The sequence below is a fragment of the Hyperolius riggenbachi genome, chromosome 12 (assembly GCF_040937935.1).
Source record: "Hyperolius riggenbachi isolate aHypRig1 chromosome 12, aHypRig1.pri, whole genome shotgun sequence".
Lineage (NCBI taxonomy): Eukaryota > Metazoa > Chordata > Amphibia > Anura > Hyperoliidae > Hyperolius > Hyperolius riggenbachi.
Window position 1 is genome coordinate 225,352,205 of NC_090657.1, and position 17,109 is coordinate 225,369,313.

General features: G+C 45.8%; 1 protein-coding gene across 2 annotated transcripts in view; it reads right to left on the reverse strand.

The window, feature by feature from the left end:
• The window catches only part of CSE1L (chromosome segregation 1 like), an 89,280-nt gene that overhangs the window by 41,080 nt on the left and 31,091 nt on the right, over nt 1-17,109 (reverse strand). Inside the window, exons 1-4 of one of the 2 annotated variants that reach the window (XM_068264076.1) lie at nt 16,345-16,396; nt 13,706-13,777; nt 5,442-5,537; nt 4,944-5,086 (exon numbers count right to left, since the gene is read on the reverse strand). In XM_068264076.1, the coding sequence (XP_068120177.1) occupies nt 4,944-5,086; nt 5,442-5,526 (228 nt within the window). In that variant the 5' untranslated portion in view covers nt 5,527-5,537; nt 13,706-13,777; nt 16,345-16,396. Of the gene's footprint in view, nt 1-4,943; nt 5,087-5,441; nt 5,538-13,705; nt 13,778-16,344; nt 16,397-17,109 lie in introns of those variants that run through there. The other variant, XM_068264075.1, reaches the window with a different exon arrangement.

Here is a 17,109-nt window from a genome sequence, read left to right on the forward strand (position 1 = left end):
GACTTTGCAACTGCTGTTCAGGAAATGCTGTTGAAAACAAAGAAAGCCCTGAGAATCCCCCTTAAAAAGATGGACTGGCCCAAAACCTGTCATCTGTCACATTTTTTAACTGCCTACTTTTTTCGCGAAAGAACCCCTTTAAAAACCGCCAGGGGGCAGCGCAGCAGTGTTTTTAAAAAAACAAATTTAAATCATGCAGCGAGCTACACGATAGCCGCTGTGCAGCGGCATCCCCCCACCCGCTTCAATCCCGTTCAAAGAACGGGATTTCCTGGAGGGCTTCCCCCGTCGCCATGGCGTCGGGCGGGATGACGTTGTGACGTTATTGGGAGTCCAGATCCACCACTCAGCGCTGCCTGCCAGTCATGCTGATCCTGTGTTTCTAATACTTTTAGCCACAGCCCCTCAACAAGCATGCAGATCAGGTGCTCTGACTGAAGTCAGACTGGATGCATGCCTGTTTCAGGTGTGAGATCAAGATACTACTGCAGCAAATTGATCAGCAGGAGAGTCAGGCAACTGGTATTGTTTAAAAGGAAACATCCATATCCCTCTCAGGTTAGGTTCCCTTTAAAGCTTGGATTCATGTCACATAAAAAATAGGTAGGGATAAACGCAATCAAACGTAAAAAAAAAAAAGTTATTTTCAAAATCGTGATTACATTTGGAAAAAAGTTTCATCAAAACGACCTAAGTTGGTAGCTTACAAAATCCCCGGTTTTCAATAGTCCTGTTTGTTAGCTTTCCATATTTGTGACATTTGCGGCCTATTTCTGCTGCCTGGAGTCTTTTGGGGCTGTGCAAACAGAATGGCACTAAGCCACTTTTGCCTCTATTCATAAAGCATTCCCGCATGCAGCAATGCTCAAACCAGCTGACTTTACCAACCATTTAGCAAAGTGTCAATTCATAAAGGCTGTTTCCGCATGAAAAGCTGACATTCCTGAGCAGTGCAGGAAATTACCGCCTTGTGCGGAGATTATCACAACACATGTCACTAATGTCAATTCATAAAGACTAGAGCAGGCGGAATGTGAACTGAGAACACCGACTGTTTAGATAAGGCGATAAGCCAGTGATAACAGGCAAGCTAATGGAGGGACAGACCTCCCAGGCAGCTGCAGTGAGAGCAGAACAAAAAAGGCTTCCCGGAATACTCAGGCTGTGTTTTTTAACCCCTTGGGTACCTGTTTTCAGATAAATTTCACATCAGAAAGCCTGCATGTGTAACATTTCTTGAAGTTCTTCTAAGTTGTGGCAATTAAATAGATTGTTTAGAAAGACTAATAGACAGATTCAGAGAAGATTCAGGGCAAGGAGAGGCAGTTTAAAAAAAAATTCACATGTAAAGGGATGCTGGGGCTGCCTCCTTTATAGTTACTCTGTCTCTGCACAGAGAAAATGTATCACCTCAGCAGCACCGCTAGTTTAGTGCGGGAATTCCCCGACCTATTATCGCAAGTGTAAACATTTTATGAATTCGCACACAAAAGTCTAAAATACCGATGCTGTGTTTTCCCTCCAAGATTTTTTTTAACCGCAAAAATGTTATGAATAGAGCCCTTTGTGGGGAAACAACGGCCTGTAAAAAGCCACATGCACACCTCAGAGTTAGTGACCTGGTAAATGACCAGCTACAATCCGGAGAGTAATTACAGCGCATCAAAGCAGAACGGAAACGGTAAGCGCAATCGCGAGGTAGATGCCTTCCATCCGTTTTACATTCGCATGCAACAATTAAACCCGCCTGTTTCACGTCTGCATCGCTGCTCATCTCTCAGACTCCCCCCCCCCCCCCCCCCCCAGTTTAGTCCATCTATTCAGCCTGGAGGCCAGCAGAAGCATGGGGCTCTCCATAGACTGCAGCTGGCCAATTCTCCCTAGCAACAGGGAGACTTTTCATTGGTACAACATGAACCAATGAGAATTGTCCCTGTTGCTGAGGATTCCCATTGGTCTTTTGCAGCCCAATGGAGATCCCCATGCGAATACCGGCCTGTTTAGAGGAGCCGAGCAGCGGCAATGGGCGGAGGGACACTTGAGTATCATGTCACAGCAGAGATAAAATGGCCGAGGCGGATGTGGTGACTAGCCTAGTGACAGTGGACAGTGTCGGTTCTCATAGGCTTTCATTGGTCACTTTTTCCCGTCCAGTCCCAGAAAAAGTACAAAGCTGGGACTCAGCGATCCGCAGCATAGGGATCCGTGTTTAACAAGTGGAAGTGAATCCTATTGTTTATCATAGGTTCCGCATCCTGCATTTAACCTCCTGTGTAGTATACCCGACACGGTGTCGGGCAAGGAAGACTTGGAGAAAATGGTATGCCCGACATTGTGTATATGTTTACTCACCTAAAGGATTATTAGGAACACCTGTTCAATTTCTCATTAATGCAATTATCTAATAAACCAATCACATGGCAGTTGCTTCAGTGCATTTAGGGGTGTGGTCCTGGTCAAGACAATCTCCTGAACTCCAAGCTGAATTTTAGAATGGGAAAGAAAGCTGATTTAAGCAATTTTGAGCGTGGCATGGTTGTTGGTGCCAGACGGGCCGGTCTGAGCATTTCACAATATGCTCAGATAGGGCTGGTGCACACCAAAACCCGCTAGCAGATACGCAAAATGCTAGCAGATTTTTAAACGCTTTTTTTTATTTTCATGATGCGTTTTGCTAGCGTTTTGCGGATTGCTGCTGCGGTTTTCAGTATAGTAGATTTCATATATTGAACAGCTTCTGTAACAAAAACGCCTGCAAAACCGCTCTGAAGTGCCGTTTTTCAGAGCGGTTTGAGTTTTTCCTATACTTAACATTGAGGCAGAAACGCATCCGAAATCCAAAAAATGCCTCACCCAGGCATTTTTCGTTTCTGCAAAACGCCTGCCGCTCTGGTGTGCACCACCCCATTGAGATACATTGACCAAGCAGATCCGCAGCCGCAAGCGGATCTGAAAACGCCCAAAAAGCCGCTCGGTGTGCACCAGCCCTTACTGGGATTTTCATGCACAACCATTTCTAGGGTTTACAAAGAATGGTGTGAAAAGGGAAAAATATCCAGTATGCGGCAGACCTGTGGGCGAAAATGCCTTGTTGATGCTAGAGATCAGAGGAGAATGGGCCGACTGATTTAAGCTGATAGAAGAGCAATGTTGACTGAAATAACTACTGGTTACAACCGAGGTATGCAGCAAAGCATTTGTGAAGCCAGAACACGCACAACCTTGAGGCGGATGGGCTACAACAGTAGAAGACCCCACCGGGTACCACTCATCTCCACTACAAATAGGAAAAAAGAGGCTACAATTTGCACGAGCCACCAAAATTGGACAGTTGAAGACTGGAAAAATGTTGCCTGGTCTGATGAGTCTCGATAGAGTCAGAATTTGGCGTAAACAGAATTAGAACATGGATCCATCATGCCTTGTTACCACTGGCTGGTGGTGGTGGTGTAATGGTGTGGGGGATATTTTCTTGGAACACTTTAGGCCCCTTAGTGCCAATTGGGCATCGTTTAAATGCCACAGGCTACATGAGCATTGTTTCTGACCATGTCCATCCCTTCATGACCACCATGTTCCCATCCTCTGATGGCTACTTCCAGCACAATAATGCACCATGTCACAAAGCTCGAATCATTTCCAATTGGTTTCTGGAACATGACAGTGAGTTCACTGTACTAAAATGGCCCCCACAGTCACCAGATGTCCACCCAATAGAGCATCTTTGGGATGTGATGGAACGGGAGTGTCAAGAATTTTTTATCTTTATTATCAAGGTGTCATTAGGTACCATCAAGTAAGCTGTAAGAATCAGAAATATAATATAATATAATATAATATATAATATATATATATATATATATATATATATATATATATATATATATATATATATATATATATATATATATATATATATATATATATATATATATATATATATATATATATATATATATATATATATATATATATATATATCTTATGGTATATGACTAATGTATCTGTTTGCATTATTATATCATGTGCGGTGTGTGTTTAACTGTCAAACATACTTAATCTTTATTATCAGGTTGTCATTAGGTAAACTGAAGTAGTGTAAGAACTATAACTAGAGAAACATATATATGCATATCTTATGGTATATTACTCATGTAACTGTATGCATTAATACATAATGTGCCGTGTGTGTTTAATAATCCTAGTATATCTGGTGTGCTGTGAATTATACCGTGTTTCCCCTAAAGTAAGACATCCCCTGACAAAAAAAAAAACCTAGCAGGAATTTCAAGAATGCTTGAAATGTAAGACATCCTCCAAATGTAAGCCCTAGCTAGGCAGCAGCCCACATGACACCAGCAAGTCACGCTCAATACAAAGCCTGGATACAGGAGAGCAGCAGTATAATGTGAGTTAAGATATCAAAGGAGTGGCTTAAAAAGTACCAGAGCCAAAGCTTGGGTACACAAAATCAGATACTTACCTAAAGAGAAGAGAGAAAATACCACAAATAACATTCAAGTCCATTGGGGTGGGGGTATGTATGTGTGCAATTTTTTAACCCTCGACCTGGGTACAATAGAGCCTAAAAACTGCCCTGCCCAGAATCCTCCAGTTCCAGCTACCCACAATCCTCCAGCTACCGCAGCTACCCACAATCCTCCAGCTACCGCAGCTACCCACAATCCTCCAGCTACCGCAGCTACCCACAATCCTGCAGCTACCGCAGCTACCCACAATCCTGCAGCTACCGCAGCTACCCACAATCCTCCAGTTCCAGCTACCGCAGCTACCCACAACCCTCCAGTTCCAGCTACCCACAACCCTCCAGTTCCAGGTACCGCAACTACCCACAATCCTCCAGTTCCAGGTACCGCAGCTACCCACAATCCTCCAGTTCCAGCTACCACAATCCTCCAGTTCCAGCTACTGCAGTTACTCACAATCCTCCAGTTCCTCTTGATGTAGTTCTTGAAGGTGACAGAAGAGCAGACTTTGATAACATTGTCCTGAGAACGTTCCAGCATGGTGAGGAGCAGCAGCGGATAATTTGGATTGGCTTCTACAGATTCAAGATACTTCTCAGCTGTGGGAAGTAGATCAATCAATGAAAAATCAAAAAGAAGCAGCATCTCCCAAACACACAGCGTCAGGGGAAGCAGCGCAACCACAGCGTCAGGGGAAGCAGCGCAACCACAGCGTCAGGGGAAGCAGCGCAACCACAGCGTCAGGGGAAGCAGCGCAACCACAGCGTCAGGGGAAGCAGCGCAACCACAGCGTCAGGGGAAGCAGCGCAACCACAGCGTCAGGGGAAGCAGCGCAACCACAGCGTCAGAGGAAGCAGTACAGCATCACAGGAAGCAGCACACGCACGCGCGCAGCGTCAGAGGAACTAGTGAGCACGTTTGTGCCACAGGAACAGCAGGAGAAGCTACACATACCGGGGCGTCGCACAGCTGGATCGGGGTCCAGGGTTTTCCTTAAATATTCCGTCAGGGCCTGAAGATTTGCATCGCTCAGCTCCATGCTTTTATCACCTGAAAAGGGAAAACATCAGAAAAGCCATTATGGCAGGATCATATACAGTACTGTAATTGAGATCTATCAGTCTGGTAAAGGTTATAAAGCCATTTCTAAAGCTTTGGGACTCCAGCGAAGAACAGTGAGAGCCATTATCCACAAATGGCAAAAACATGGAACAGTGATGAACCTTCCCAGGAGTGGCCGGCTGACCAAAATTACCCCAAGAGCGCAGAGAAAACTCATCCGAGAGGCCACAAAAGGCCCCAGGACAACATCTAAAGAACTGCAGGCCTCACTTGCCTCAATTAAGGTCAGTGTTCACGACTCCACCATTATTATGTATGTATATAGCACTGACATCTGCTGCAGCACATTACAGAGTACATAGTCCTCTCACTGACTGTCCTCAGAGGAGCTAACAATCTAATCCCTACCATAGTCATAGCCTAATGTCCTACCATATTATTATTATGTATTTATATAGCACTGACATCTTCTGCAGCACATTACAGAGTACATAGTCATGTCACTGACTGTCCTCAGAGGAGCTCACACTCTAAGCCTACCATAGTCATAGTCTAATGTCCTACCATATTATTATTATGTATTTATATAGCCCTGACATCTTCTGCAGCACTTTACAGAGTACATACAGTGATGTGAAAAACTCTTTGCCCCCTTCCTGATTTCTTATTCTTTTGCATGTTTGTCACACTTAATTGTTTCTGCTCATCAAAAACCATTAACTATTAGTCAAAGATAACATAATTGAACACAAAATGCAGTTTTAAATGATGGTTTTTATTATTTAGTGAGAAAAAAAAACTCTAAATCTACATAGCCCTGTGTGAAAAAGTGATCGCCCCCCTTGTTAAAAAAATAACTTAACTGTGGTTTAACACACCTGAGTTCAATTTCTGTAGTCACCCCCAGGCCTGATTACTGCCACACCTGTTTCAATCAAGAAATCACTTAAATAGGAGCTATCTGACACAGAGAAGTAGACCAAAAGCACCTTAAAAGCTAGACATCATGCAAAGATCCAAGGAAATTCAGGAACAAATTAGAACAAAAGTAATTGAGATCTATCAGTCTGGTAAAGGTTATAAAGCCATTTCTAAAGCTTTGGGACTCCAGCGAACCACAGTGAGAGCCATTATCCACAAATGGCAAAAACATGGAGCAGTGATGAGCCTTCCCAGGAGTGGCTGGCCGACCAAAATTACTCCAAGAGCGCAGAGAAAACTTATCCGAGAGGCCACAAAAGACCCCAGGACAACATCTAAAGAACTGCAGGCCTCACTTGCCTCAATTAAGGTCAGTGTTCACGACTCCACCATAAGGAAGAGACTGGGCAAAAACGGCCTGCGTGGCAGATATCCAAGGCGCAAACCACTTTTAAGCAAAAACAACATTAAGGCTCGTCCCAATTTTGCTAAAAAAACATCTCAATGATTGCCAAGAATTTTGGGAAAATACCTTGTGGATCGACAAGACAAAAGTTGACCTTTTTGAAAGATGTGTGTCCCGTTACATCTGGCGTAGAAGTAACACAGCATTTCAGCAAAAGAACATCATACCAACAGTAAAATATGGTGGTGGTAGTGGTTGGGTCTGGGGTTGTTTTTCTGCTTCAGGACCTGGAAGGCTTGCTGTGATAAATGGAACCATGAATTCTACTATCTACCAAAAAATCCTGAAGGAGAATGTCCGGCCATCTGTTCAGTCAAGCTGAAGTGATCTTGGGTGCTGCAGCAGGACAATGACCCAAAACACACCAGCAAATCCACCTCTGAATGGCTGAAGAAAAACAAAATGAAGACTTTGGAGTGGCCTAGTCAAAGTCCTGACCTGAATCCTATTGAGATGTTGTGGCATGACCTTAAAAAGGCGGTTCATGCTAGAAAACCAAAATTAGCTTACCTGGTAATGCTGTTTTTAATAACCCTCCAGGACAGGTGCTACATATGAGATTCGGGCCCGCCCCCAACAGGAAACACAAAGGACTAGCTCTCTATAAGTTCCACCTCTAATCTCTACCTGCCAGTACGTCTCAATTAACTGTTCCGATAGAATACCTTACATATTACATAAATATATACTTACAAATTACATAAACACATGTTTACAACATACCGTTATTTACGTGCACGTATAAGTCTTAGGGTGGGTCACCTGTCCTGGAGGGTTATTAAAAACAGCATTACCAGGTAAGCTAATTTTGTTTTTTTCCAATAACCCTCCAGGACAGGTGCTACATATGAGATGATATGCAATGAACAACACTAACCTTAGGGAGGGATCACAGCTTGAAGAACTTTCCTTCCAAAAGCCTGTTCTTCCGCCGATAGTAGATCCAACCTGTAGTGCCTGATGAAGGTGTTAACCGTCTTCCAGGTTGCCGCCTTGCAGATGTCGGTTGCCGTAGCTCCAGCTCTGTAAGCCCAGGAAGTTGCAACTGACCTAGCTGAATGTGCTGTTATATCCTTTGGACATGGTACACCTTTAAGTCTATATGCTTCATTAATGCAGATCTTGATCCATCTTGCTATAGATGCTTTGGACATACTTTTCCCTCTTGTTGCTCCAGAAAAGTTAATAAATAATGCTGTAGATTTCCTGAATTCCTTAGTTCTGTCGAGGTAATATAGTAAACATCTTCTGACGTCTAAGTTATGCCATCTCATCTCTCTGGGATCAGTGGCGTTTTTGCAAAAGGATGGCAATACAATCTCTTGCATCCTATTGGATATAGTAGCTACCTTTGGCAAGAATTCACTTGTCGTCTTCAGGACTACTCTATCATGAAAAACCATACAAAAAGGTTCGACTGAACTCAGGGCTTCCAGTTCACTTATCCTCCTTGCTGAGGTCACAGCTACGAGGAAAATTGTCTTAATAGTCAACAATCGTAATGAAATACTGCTCAACGGTTCAAACTCATCACTCATTAGAGTGTTTAACACTAAGGTTAAGTCCCATCTAGGATATGAACGTTTTATTATTGGTCTGGATCGTTCTACTGATTTCATAAATCTAATAACTAATGGTTCTAAGGCTAACCGCCTATTAAGAAAAACTGAAAGGGCTGCAACTTGCACCTTTAATGTACTTAATGCCAGCTTCTTGTCAATACCGTCTTGCAAGAATTCTAATACTGTCGCCAGTCTATTTGATCTCAGACCTACCTCTTTTTTCCAGCTACAAAAGGTTTTCCAATATTTTAAGTAAATAGCTCTTGTAACCTTCTTTCTACTATTTAATATTGTCTTTGTCACTCTGTCAGATAAACCTCTTTGCCTTAGGATTTGCCCTTCAGAAACCACGCTGTCAGCTGAAGATTGGGAATCTGAGTCAACTCGCCTTCTTTTCTTAGTACATTGTGTCTGTCCCTCAAATGGATCGGTCTGTCCACCAACATTGAATTTAGTATTGGGAACCAGAGTCGTTTTGGCCAATTGGGTGCAATCAATATCAGATACATTGCTGTCGTTCTTAGTTTCTGCAATACCATTGACAATAGAGGGATTGGAGGAAATGCATAGGCGATCTGAAAGTCCCATGTCTGGGCCAATGCATCTACTCCTAAAGCTCTTCTTGGGTCTAGCGAGAAAAACCGGGTGCAAAGCGTATTTTCCCAGTTGGCAAACAGATCTATCTGGGGATGTCCCCATCTCTGTGTCAATTCTCTGAATATTTTTGGATTTAGACTTAGCTCTGAATTTGACATCTTCTTTCTGCTTAATAGATCTGCCATAGTATTTAGAGACCCCTTGAGATGAACTGCTGAGATTGACTGAAGATTCTGCTCTGCCCAGTCTAATATCTGCAGCACCAGCCCTAGAAGCTGATCTGATCTCGTTCCTCCCTGTTTGTTCAAGTACATTACAACTGTAATGTTGTCCGGACTTGTAGATGGTGGCCGTTTAATCTGTATTTCGTTTGTATCAAAGCTTCCTTTACTGCAAGCAGTTCTCGGAAATTTGATGATTGCGACATTACCTCCTTTGACCAAGTACCCTGTAAACAGATGCCTTCTATGTGGGCCCCCCAACCTGTGAGACTGGCATCTGTCGTTAGGATCTTTGTTACTGGACACCTCCACAGTCGACCTTGTGTAAGATTGTTTTCCTGAATCCACCAATCTAATGTCTGTTTTACCTCTATTGGTATGCAAAGAGTTTGGTCTAAAGCTGTATGAGCTCCCTTCCAGTTGTGTAGAAGCCATTGCTGAAGAGGTCTTATATGCTTCAGTGCCCAATATACTGAAGGTGCTGTGGAGGTTAAAAAACCGATCAGTCTCATTACCTGTCTTACTGTTGTAATAACTTCCTCCTGACATTGCTGTATCATTTTCTGAAGTTTTACTATCTTGTCCTGAGGGAGATACAATCTTTGTGAAATGGAATCTATCCTGAACCCCAAAAACTGAATTTCTTGTGTTGGGACTAGGTAAGACTTTTGATGATTCACTAACCACCCGGTTTGCTCCAATAGTCCTATCACCATCTCCTTGTGGTTCTCCAGACTCTGTATGCTGTCGGCTACCACCAACAAGTCGTCCAAATAAGGAATTATTAAAATTCCCTTCAGGTGTAGAGCTCCCACAATCTCTGCCATGACTTTTGTAAAAATTCTGGGTGCCGACGAGATTCCGAATGGGAGACAGCAAAATTGAAAATGTTCCAGACCTACACTTGTCTTTACACTGAACCGAAGGAAAACTTGAGACTCTTTTCTTATTGGGATATGCCAATAGGCATCTGTTAGATCGATATTGATCATAAAACAATTTGGGGATAGAAGGTTTCGCATTGTGAAAACCGTCTCCATTCGGAATCTCTCGTACCTTATGAAAGGATTCAAGGGTTTGAGGTTTAGTATCAATCGATACTGCCCCGTGGGCTTTTTTACCAGAAACACTCTGGAATAAAATCCTTCTTCCTCCTGATCGGAAGGCACTGTGCAAACCACATCTCTTGCGAGCATATCTTTCACAATCTGTCGCATGGCCCTCCTTTCCTCTGGTATTTTTGGAGCCTGAGTGACAATAAATCGTTTGGGAGGAGGACTTGAAAACTGAATCTTGTATCCATTCTCTACTAGATCTAGAATAAATGTGTTTCTTGTTATTTCTTTCCAACCTAATAGGAATGCTTTTAACCTTCCTCCCACCTTGTTGGCGTCATGGCTTATCTTTATTTTCCGCTGCTCTAAAGAGCGGATTTTTCTTGGTAAACGCCTTATTACCCATCCAAGGCTTACGCTTCTGTTGATCTCTGCCCTGTGTCTGATTCCTCCGAAAAAACGGTCTCTTTTTCGGCTCAAACTTCCTCTTTTTAGGAAATGTAGTTTTCTTGCTGGCTGTCCGCTCCAATACTTCTTGGAGTTGAGGGCCAAACAACAAGTTTCCCTGGAAGGGAAGACTACAGGCTCTAGCTTTGGAAGCTTGACTACCCTCCCAAGTTTTTAACCATAAATTCCGACGTGAATTGTTTATTAATGCTGTAGATTTAGCTGTGACCCTTAACGACTCTGAGGCTGCATCTATGACATAGTCATTGCCTCCTTCCACAACCTCAATTGCTTCTAAAATATCTTTTTTAGGGGCATCCTGCTCTACCAACTTCTTTATTCTCTCTAACCATACTGACATGGTGCGAGACACACAAGTTGTCGCCGCCGCCGGTTTAAAGTTAGTCGCACAGGCTGACCATGCCTTTTTTAGAGAGAATTCAATTCTCTTATCCCCTGGGTCTTTTAATCGACCTAAATCCTCAAAGGCTAACTCATTATCCTTCTCAACCTGACTAAAAGCTGCATCCAGCTTGGGACATGATTCCCATAACTTAGCATCCTCTTCTGAGAAAGGAAAACGCCTTTTGAATCCCTTTGAAATAAACAATTTCTTATCGGGTTCTTTCCACTGTAATGTGATTAAATTTTTCATTGAATTGTGGACTGGGAAACAAAGTTGCTCAGAGGGCTCCATACCCATATACAACTTATCATGTAAGGATTTCTCAGAGATCTTTTTCTGGGGTATATCAAGGGTTGAGTAAATTGCCTTCAGCAATTCCTCCGTCTCTTCAGAAGCAAATTTAAACCTAGAAGACCTAAATGCATCCTCGGGATCTTCATAATCTGACAATTCTTCAGAAGATTTAGATTCTGGTTCACCAGTGTCATGGTGACTATCCTGCTCTTCCTCTGAGGAATAAATTATCCTGGGAGATTTACTCGTAGCCTTCTTGGGTTTAACAGGGCGCACTGATTGTTGATCTTGTGCTGAGGTAGTTGGTAGACTCTCTCTAAATGCCTTAAAGGTCTCCACCATCTCTTGCCGCATGGTGAACATAAAGTCTTTACATGAAGCTGTATTATCCTCATTAATGATACTAGATATACATTTCTGACATGATGCTTTTGGCCAGTGTTGTTGTAAAGGTTTGTTACACAGAATGCAACTCCTGGGCCTATCAGAGTTATCAGACTCCATAGCATCCTAGGAAAACATACAAATAAAATAAGCAATGTGTTTTATCCTAAGACCATCTTTTTCAGTAAAATCACCAGCTATTCTAACATCATGCCATAATATAATGTTAATACCATATATATCCTAAAGGCCAATCTATGTTCAGCCTATAATATCAATCATATGAAGCCATGCTCTGCCTCAGTATGAGATTAATCATCACATATACTATATAAGTAACAATGACCAAATAGTAATATTCACCATATCCTATAGAGGCATATTTATAGCTCAATTTTACCATATAACCTTATATCAGTAAATATTGTAAAAACAACCGAGTGCTCTGAGTAATATAACCAGACTGCTTTACCCTTAACAGCCGCCCACATGATCAATATATAGCTTCTCAAGCTATAAAAAGATCCACAGAGATAGGCAAATACAAGTACCCCCTGCAGACCTCCATTGACCAGACTGCGGCCTATAGCAACATCAGACCTCGCAGACCAGACGGGCGACTTGTCCTCCGACACTGCCTCTTACCTGATCTGCCGTCTTCTGTTTAGCGTCCATCTCCTCCGACACACCATCCGCGTGTGAGGATGGACGCTGCGGCTTCTAAACAGACGCGTGATCCGGAAGCGGAAATGACGTCACCGGACGTGACGTTTCCGTAAGGGCGGAAGTACAGGGCTGACAGCCGGCTTGCCCATGCTCCGCTCGGACACCCTGCTCAGCGTACTCCCGCCTAGCAGCTACCTCTCCGCCTCCGCCAGGTTTAGCCACCTTCCGACACGCGGATAGCCTCCGCCAAGACTGCCTCCAAAGCCGCCTTCAGCCTCCACAAAAGCGGACGCCGGATACCAGGTAGCCACCATATCCATCAGGACAGGGCTACATTATAGTAGTTCTCATGGCCTCAGCACTGCCTGGCTGCTGACCACAACTAGCTAAGAGAGCTAGGTGTTCCCCGGAACAGGAAACACAAAGAACTGGCAGGTAGAGATTAGAGGTGGAACTTATAGAGAGCTAGTCCTTTGTGTTTCCTGTTGGGGGCGGGCCCGAATCTCATATGTAGCACCTGTCCTGGAGGGTTATTGGAAAAAACCCTCAAATAAAGCTGAATTACAACAATTCTGCAAAGATGAGTGGGCCAAAATTCCTCCAGAGCGCTGTGAAAGACTCGTTGCAAACGCTTGATTGCAGTTATGCTGCTAAGGGTGGCCCAACCAGTTATTAGGTTCAGGGGGCAATTTCTTTTTCACACAGGGCCATGTAGGTTTTGAGTTTTTTTTCTCACTAAATAATAAAAACCATCATTTAAAACTGCATTTTGTGTTCAATTATGTTATCTTTGACTAATAGTTAAACTGTTTTTGATGAGCAGAAACATTTAAGTGTGACAAACATGCAAAAGAATAAGAATTAAGGAAGGGGGCAAATAGTTTTTCACACCACTGTATTAACATCTAATCTACCCCCAACCGAAATTCCAGCGTTTCTTGGATACTAAAAAAGAGATAGAATAGGTCCTTCAGCTGCAGTGCTGGGATCTCTGAACCCCTGAATTCTTATCTCTTCTCATAGCTCTGAGGATGGACTGCATGAATAAAGACCGAGGATGGGGAGAAGAGGCAGAAAAAAAGATGGAAAATTAGAAGACCTTCCTCTGTGTAATGTAGGGGTAATAATGCTACACACCTCAGTGTCCTCTTGTATATTTTCACAACGTGCGACAGGAGAAGCTCTGGCCGGCCCGGATGTCTCTGCAGTCTGGACAGAAAAGATAGACATATAGTGCTCAGAATACAGAGATACATAGTGCTCAGAATACAGAGATACATAGTGCTCAGAATACAGAGATACATAGTGCTCAGAATACAGACAATAATAATCAGCTTCATGCCAGTTATAATAAACCCAAACCAAAGAGAAAAGTATCCAAAGAGGGATGAATGAGAAATACAAGATTATAAGTCCAAGCATAACACATTTATCAAAGGAACGTATCCATAATAAAAAGTTAAAATAAACGGGGACACAGTGGAGTTTATAAAAGTATACAATAAAGATGGCCAATGATAGTTAATCAATGGCACCGTTATATATGATTCAACGTAAGCATGGTAAAGCAAACACACAGAAATGCTGCACACAGAACAAATATCAATAAATAACCTTTAAAATGCCTACATATGGCAGCCAAGAACTAGTCAGCAAAATTAAATAGAAACGCCATAAAACAGTGTGGGGAGCAGATATACCAACACTTCAGCCTTCCGCTGCTTCCGGTCGCTTCTCCAGAGGTCGGTATGAGAGGGAATCGGCCCCCTCTTATACTGTGTGTCTATCTATGACATCTCTATGTTGATACATATCCATGGCAACCATCCTGGTGATGGTATTTTTGCTCTTTTTTTCCTTAAAGCGATCCTAAACTGAACAAAGAAAAACGTTTCACTTACCTGGGGCTTTGACCAGCCCCCTGCAGCCACCCGGTGCTCGCGCCACCCCAATCCTCTGGTCCCCCGCCGAGACGCCTGCCTGGCCGCACGTATGTGCTCCAGTGTTCTCCCTAGAAATTATTTCCAGCCGGGTGGAGTGAGATGAGAGAATGCAGAGCCGGTGCTTCTGTGCACAACTCTGCTTACAGCATAGGAAGAGGCGAACTGATGAAAGCCGGGTGCTCACCAAAACTAGCCGGGTGAAGCGCCCGGCTAAAAGAGCCTGGGGAGAACACTGTGCTCAGTTCGGCAAGAGTGTCCTGTGCAGGCGCATTAGGAGAGAACCTCATACTGCGCCTGTGCAGGATGCTCTCACGGACGGGAGCACGAACGAAGGCGCACACGGCCAGGGCCATGCAGTGGCCCGCCAACTGATCAGAATCAAAACTGAGCCGCAGTGGGGGACTGGAGGATCGTGGTGGCACGCCACAGGCAAAGGAAGGCTGCAGGGGGACCGGAGGATCGTGGTGGCACGCCGCAGGCAAAGGAAGGCTGCAGGGGGACCGGAGGATCGTGGTGGCACGCCACAGGCAAAGGAAGGCTGCAGGGGCACCGGAGGATCGTGGTGGCACGCCGCAGGCAAAGGAAGGCTGCAGGGGGACCGGAGGATCGTGGTGGCACGCCACAGGCAAAGGAAGGCTGCAGGGGGACCGGAGGATCGTGGTGGCACGCCACAGGCAAAGGAAGGCTGCAGGGGCACCGGAGGATCGTGGTGGCACGCCGCAGGCAAAGGAAGGCTGCAGGGGGACCGGAGGATTGGGGTGCCACGCAGCAGGCGGGGAAGGGGGGGGCTCTGCACAGTGACCACAGCTGGGGGCTCTGCACAGTGACCACAGCTGAGGGCTCTGCACAGTGACCACAGCTGGGGGAGGGGGGGCTCTGCACAGTGACCACAGCTGGGGGAGGGGGGGGGGCTCTGCACAGTGACCACAGCTGGGGGAGGGGGGGGGCTCTGCAGTGACCACAGATGAGGGGGGTCTGCACAGTGAACACAGATGAGGGGGGCTCTGCACAGTGAACACAGATGGGGGAGGGGGGGCTCTGCAGTGACCACAGATGAGGGGGGTCTGCACAGTGAACACAGATGAGGGGGGCTCTGCACAGTGACCACAGCTGAGGGGGGGCTCTGCACAGTGACCACAGCTGAGGGGGGGCTCTGCACAGTGACCACAGCTGAGGGGGGGCTCTGCACAGTGACCACAGCTGGGGGAGGGGGGGGGGCTCTGCAGTGACCACAGCTGGGGGAGGGGGGGGGCTCTGCAGTGACCACAGCTGGGGGAAGGGGGGGGGGGGCTCTGCAGTGACCACAGCTGGGGGAGGGGGGGGGCTCTGCACAGTGACCACAGCTGGGGGAGGGGGGGGCTCTGCACAGTGACCACAGATGGGGGAGGGGGGGGCTCTGCACAGAGACCACAGCTGGGGGGGGGCTCTGCACAGAGACCACAGCTGGGGGAGGGGGGGCTCTGCACAGAGACCACAGCTGGGGGAGGGGGGGCTCTGCACAGAGACCACAGCTGGGGGAGGGGGGGCTCTGCACAGAGACCACAGCTGGGGGAGGGGGGGCTCTGCACAGAGACCACAGCTGGGGGAGGGGGGCTCTGCACAGAGACCACAGCTGGGGGAGGGGGGGCTCTGCACAGAGACCACAGCTGGGGGAGGGGGGGGCTCTGCACAGAGACCACAGCTGGGGGAGGGGGGGCTCTGCACAGAGACCACAGCTGGGGGAGGGGGGGCTCTGCACAGTGACCACAGCTGGGGGAGGGGGGGTTCTGCACAGAGACCACAGCTGAGGAGGGGGGGGGGGGGCGTTTATATTAGGCCATGACAGGTACTCACGTCTCCCCCCAGCGTCCGAGCCCCCCACTCCAACATGCAGCATGGATAAGAAGGGAGACAGAATCCTGCCCATCAGCCAATCACAAAGGTCTGGGGAGGAGCTAGACAGGAAGTTTGGTTGAGGATCAGTCATGCTAGCCTGTGAGTGATAAAATTAACCCTTCCTGGGCAGCACAGTTCTTCCAACCTAAACCGTTCATCCAATCCCTGCTACACACACACACCAATCATCCAATCCCTGCTACACACACACACACACACCAATCATCCAATCCCTGCTACACACACACACACACACACACACACACACACACACACACACACACACACACACACACACACACACCATCCAATCCCTGCTACACACACCAATTTTCCAATCCCTGCTACACACACACACACCAATCATCCAATTCCTGCTACACACAAACACCATCCAATCCCTGCTACACACAAACACCATCCAATCCCTGCTACACACACACACACCAATCATCCCATCCCTGCTACACACACACACACACACACACACCAATCATCCAATCCCTGCTACACACACCAATCATCCAATCCCTGCTACACACACCAATCATCCAATCCCTGCTACACACACCAATCATCCAATCCCTGCTACACACACCAATCATCCAATCCATGCTACACACACCAATCATCCAATCCCTGCTACACACACCAATCATCCAATCCCTGCTACACACACCAATCATCCAATCCCTGCTACACACACCAATCATCCAATCCCTG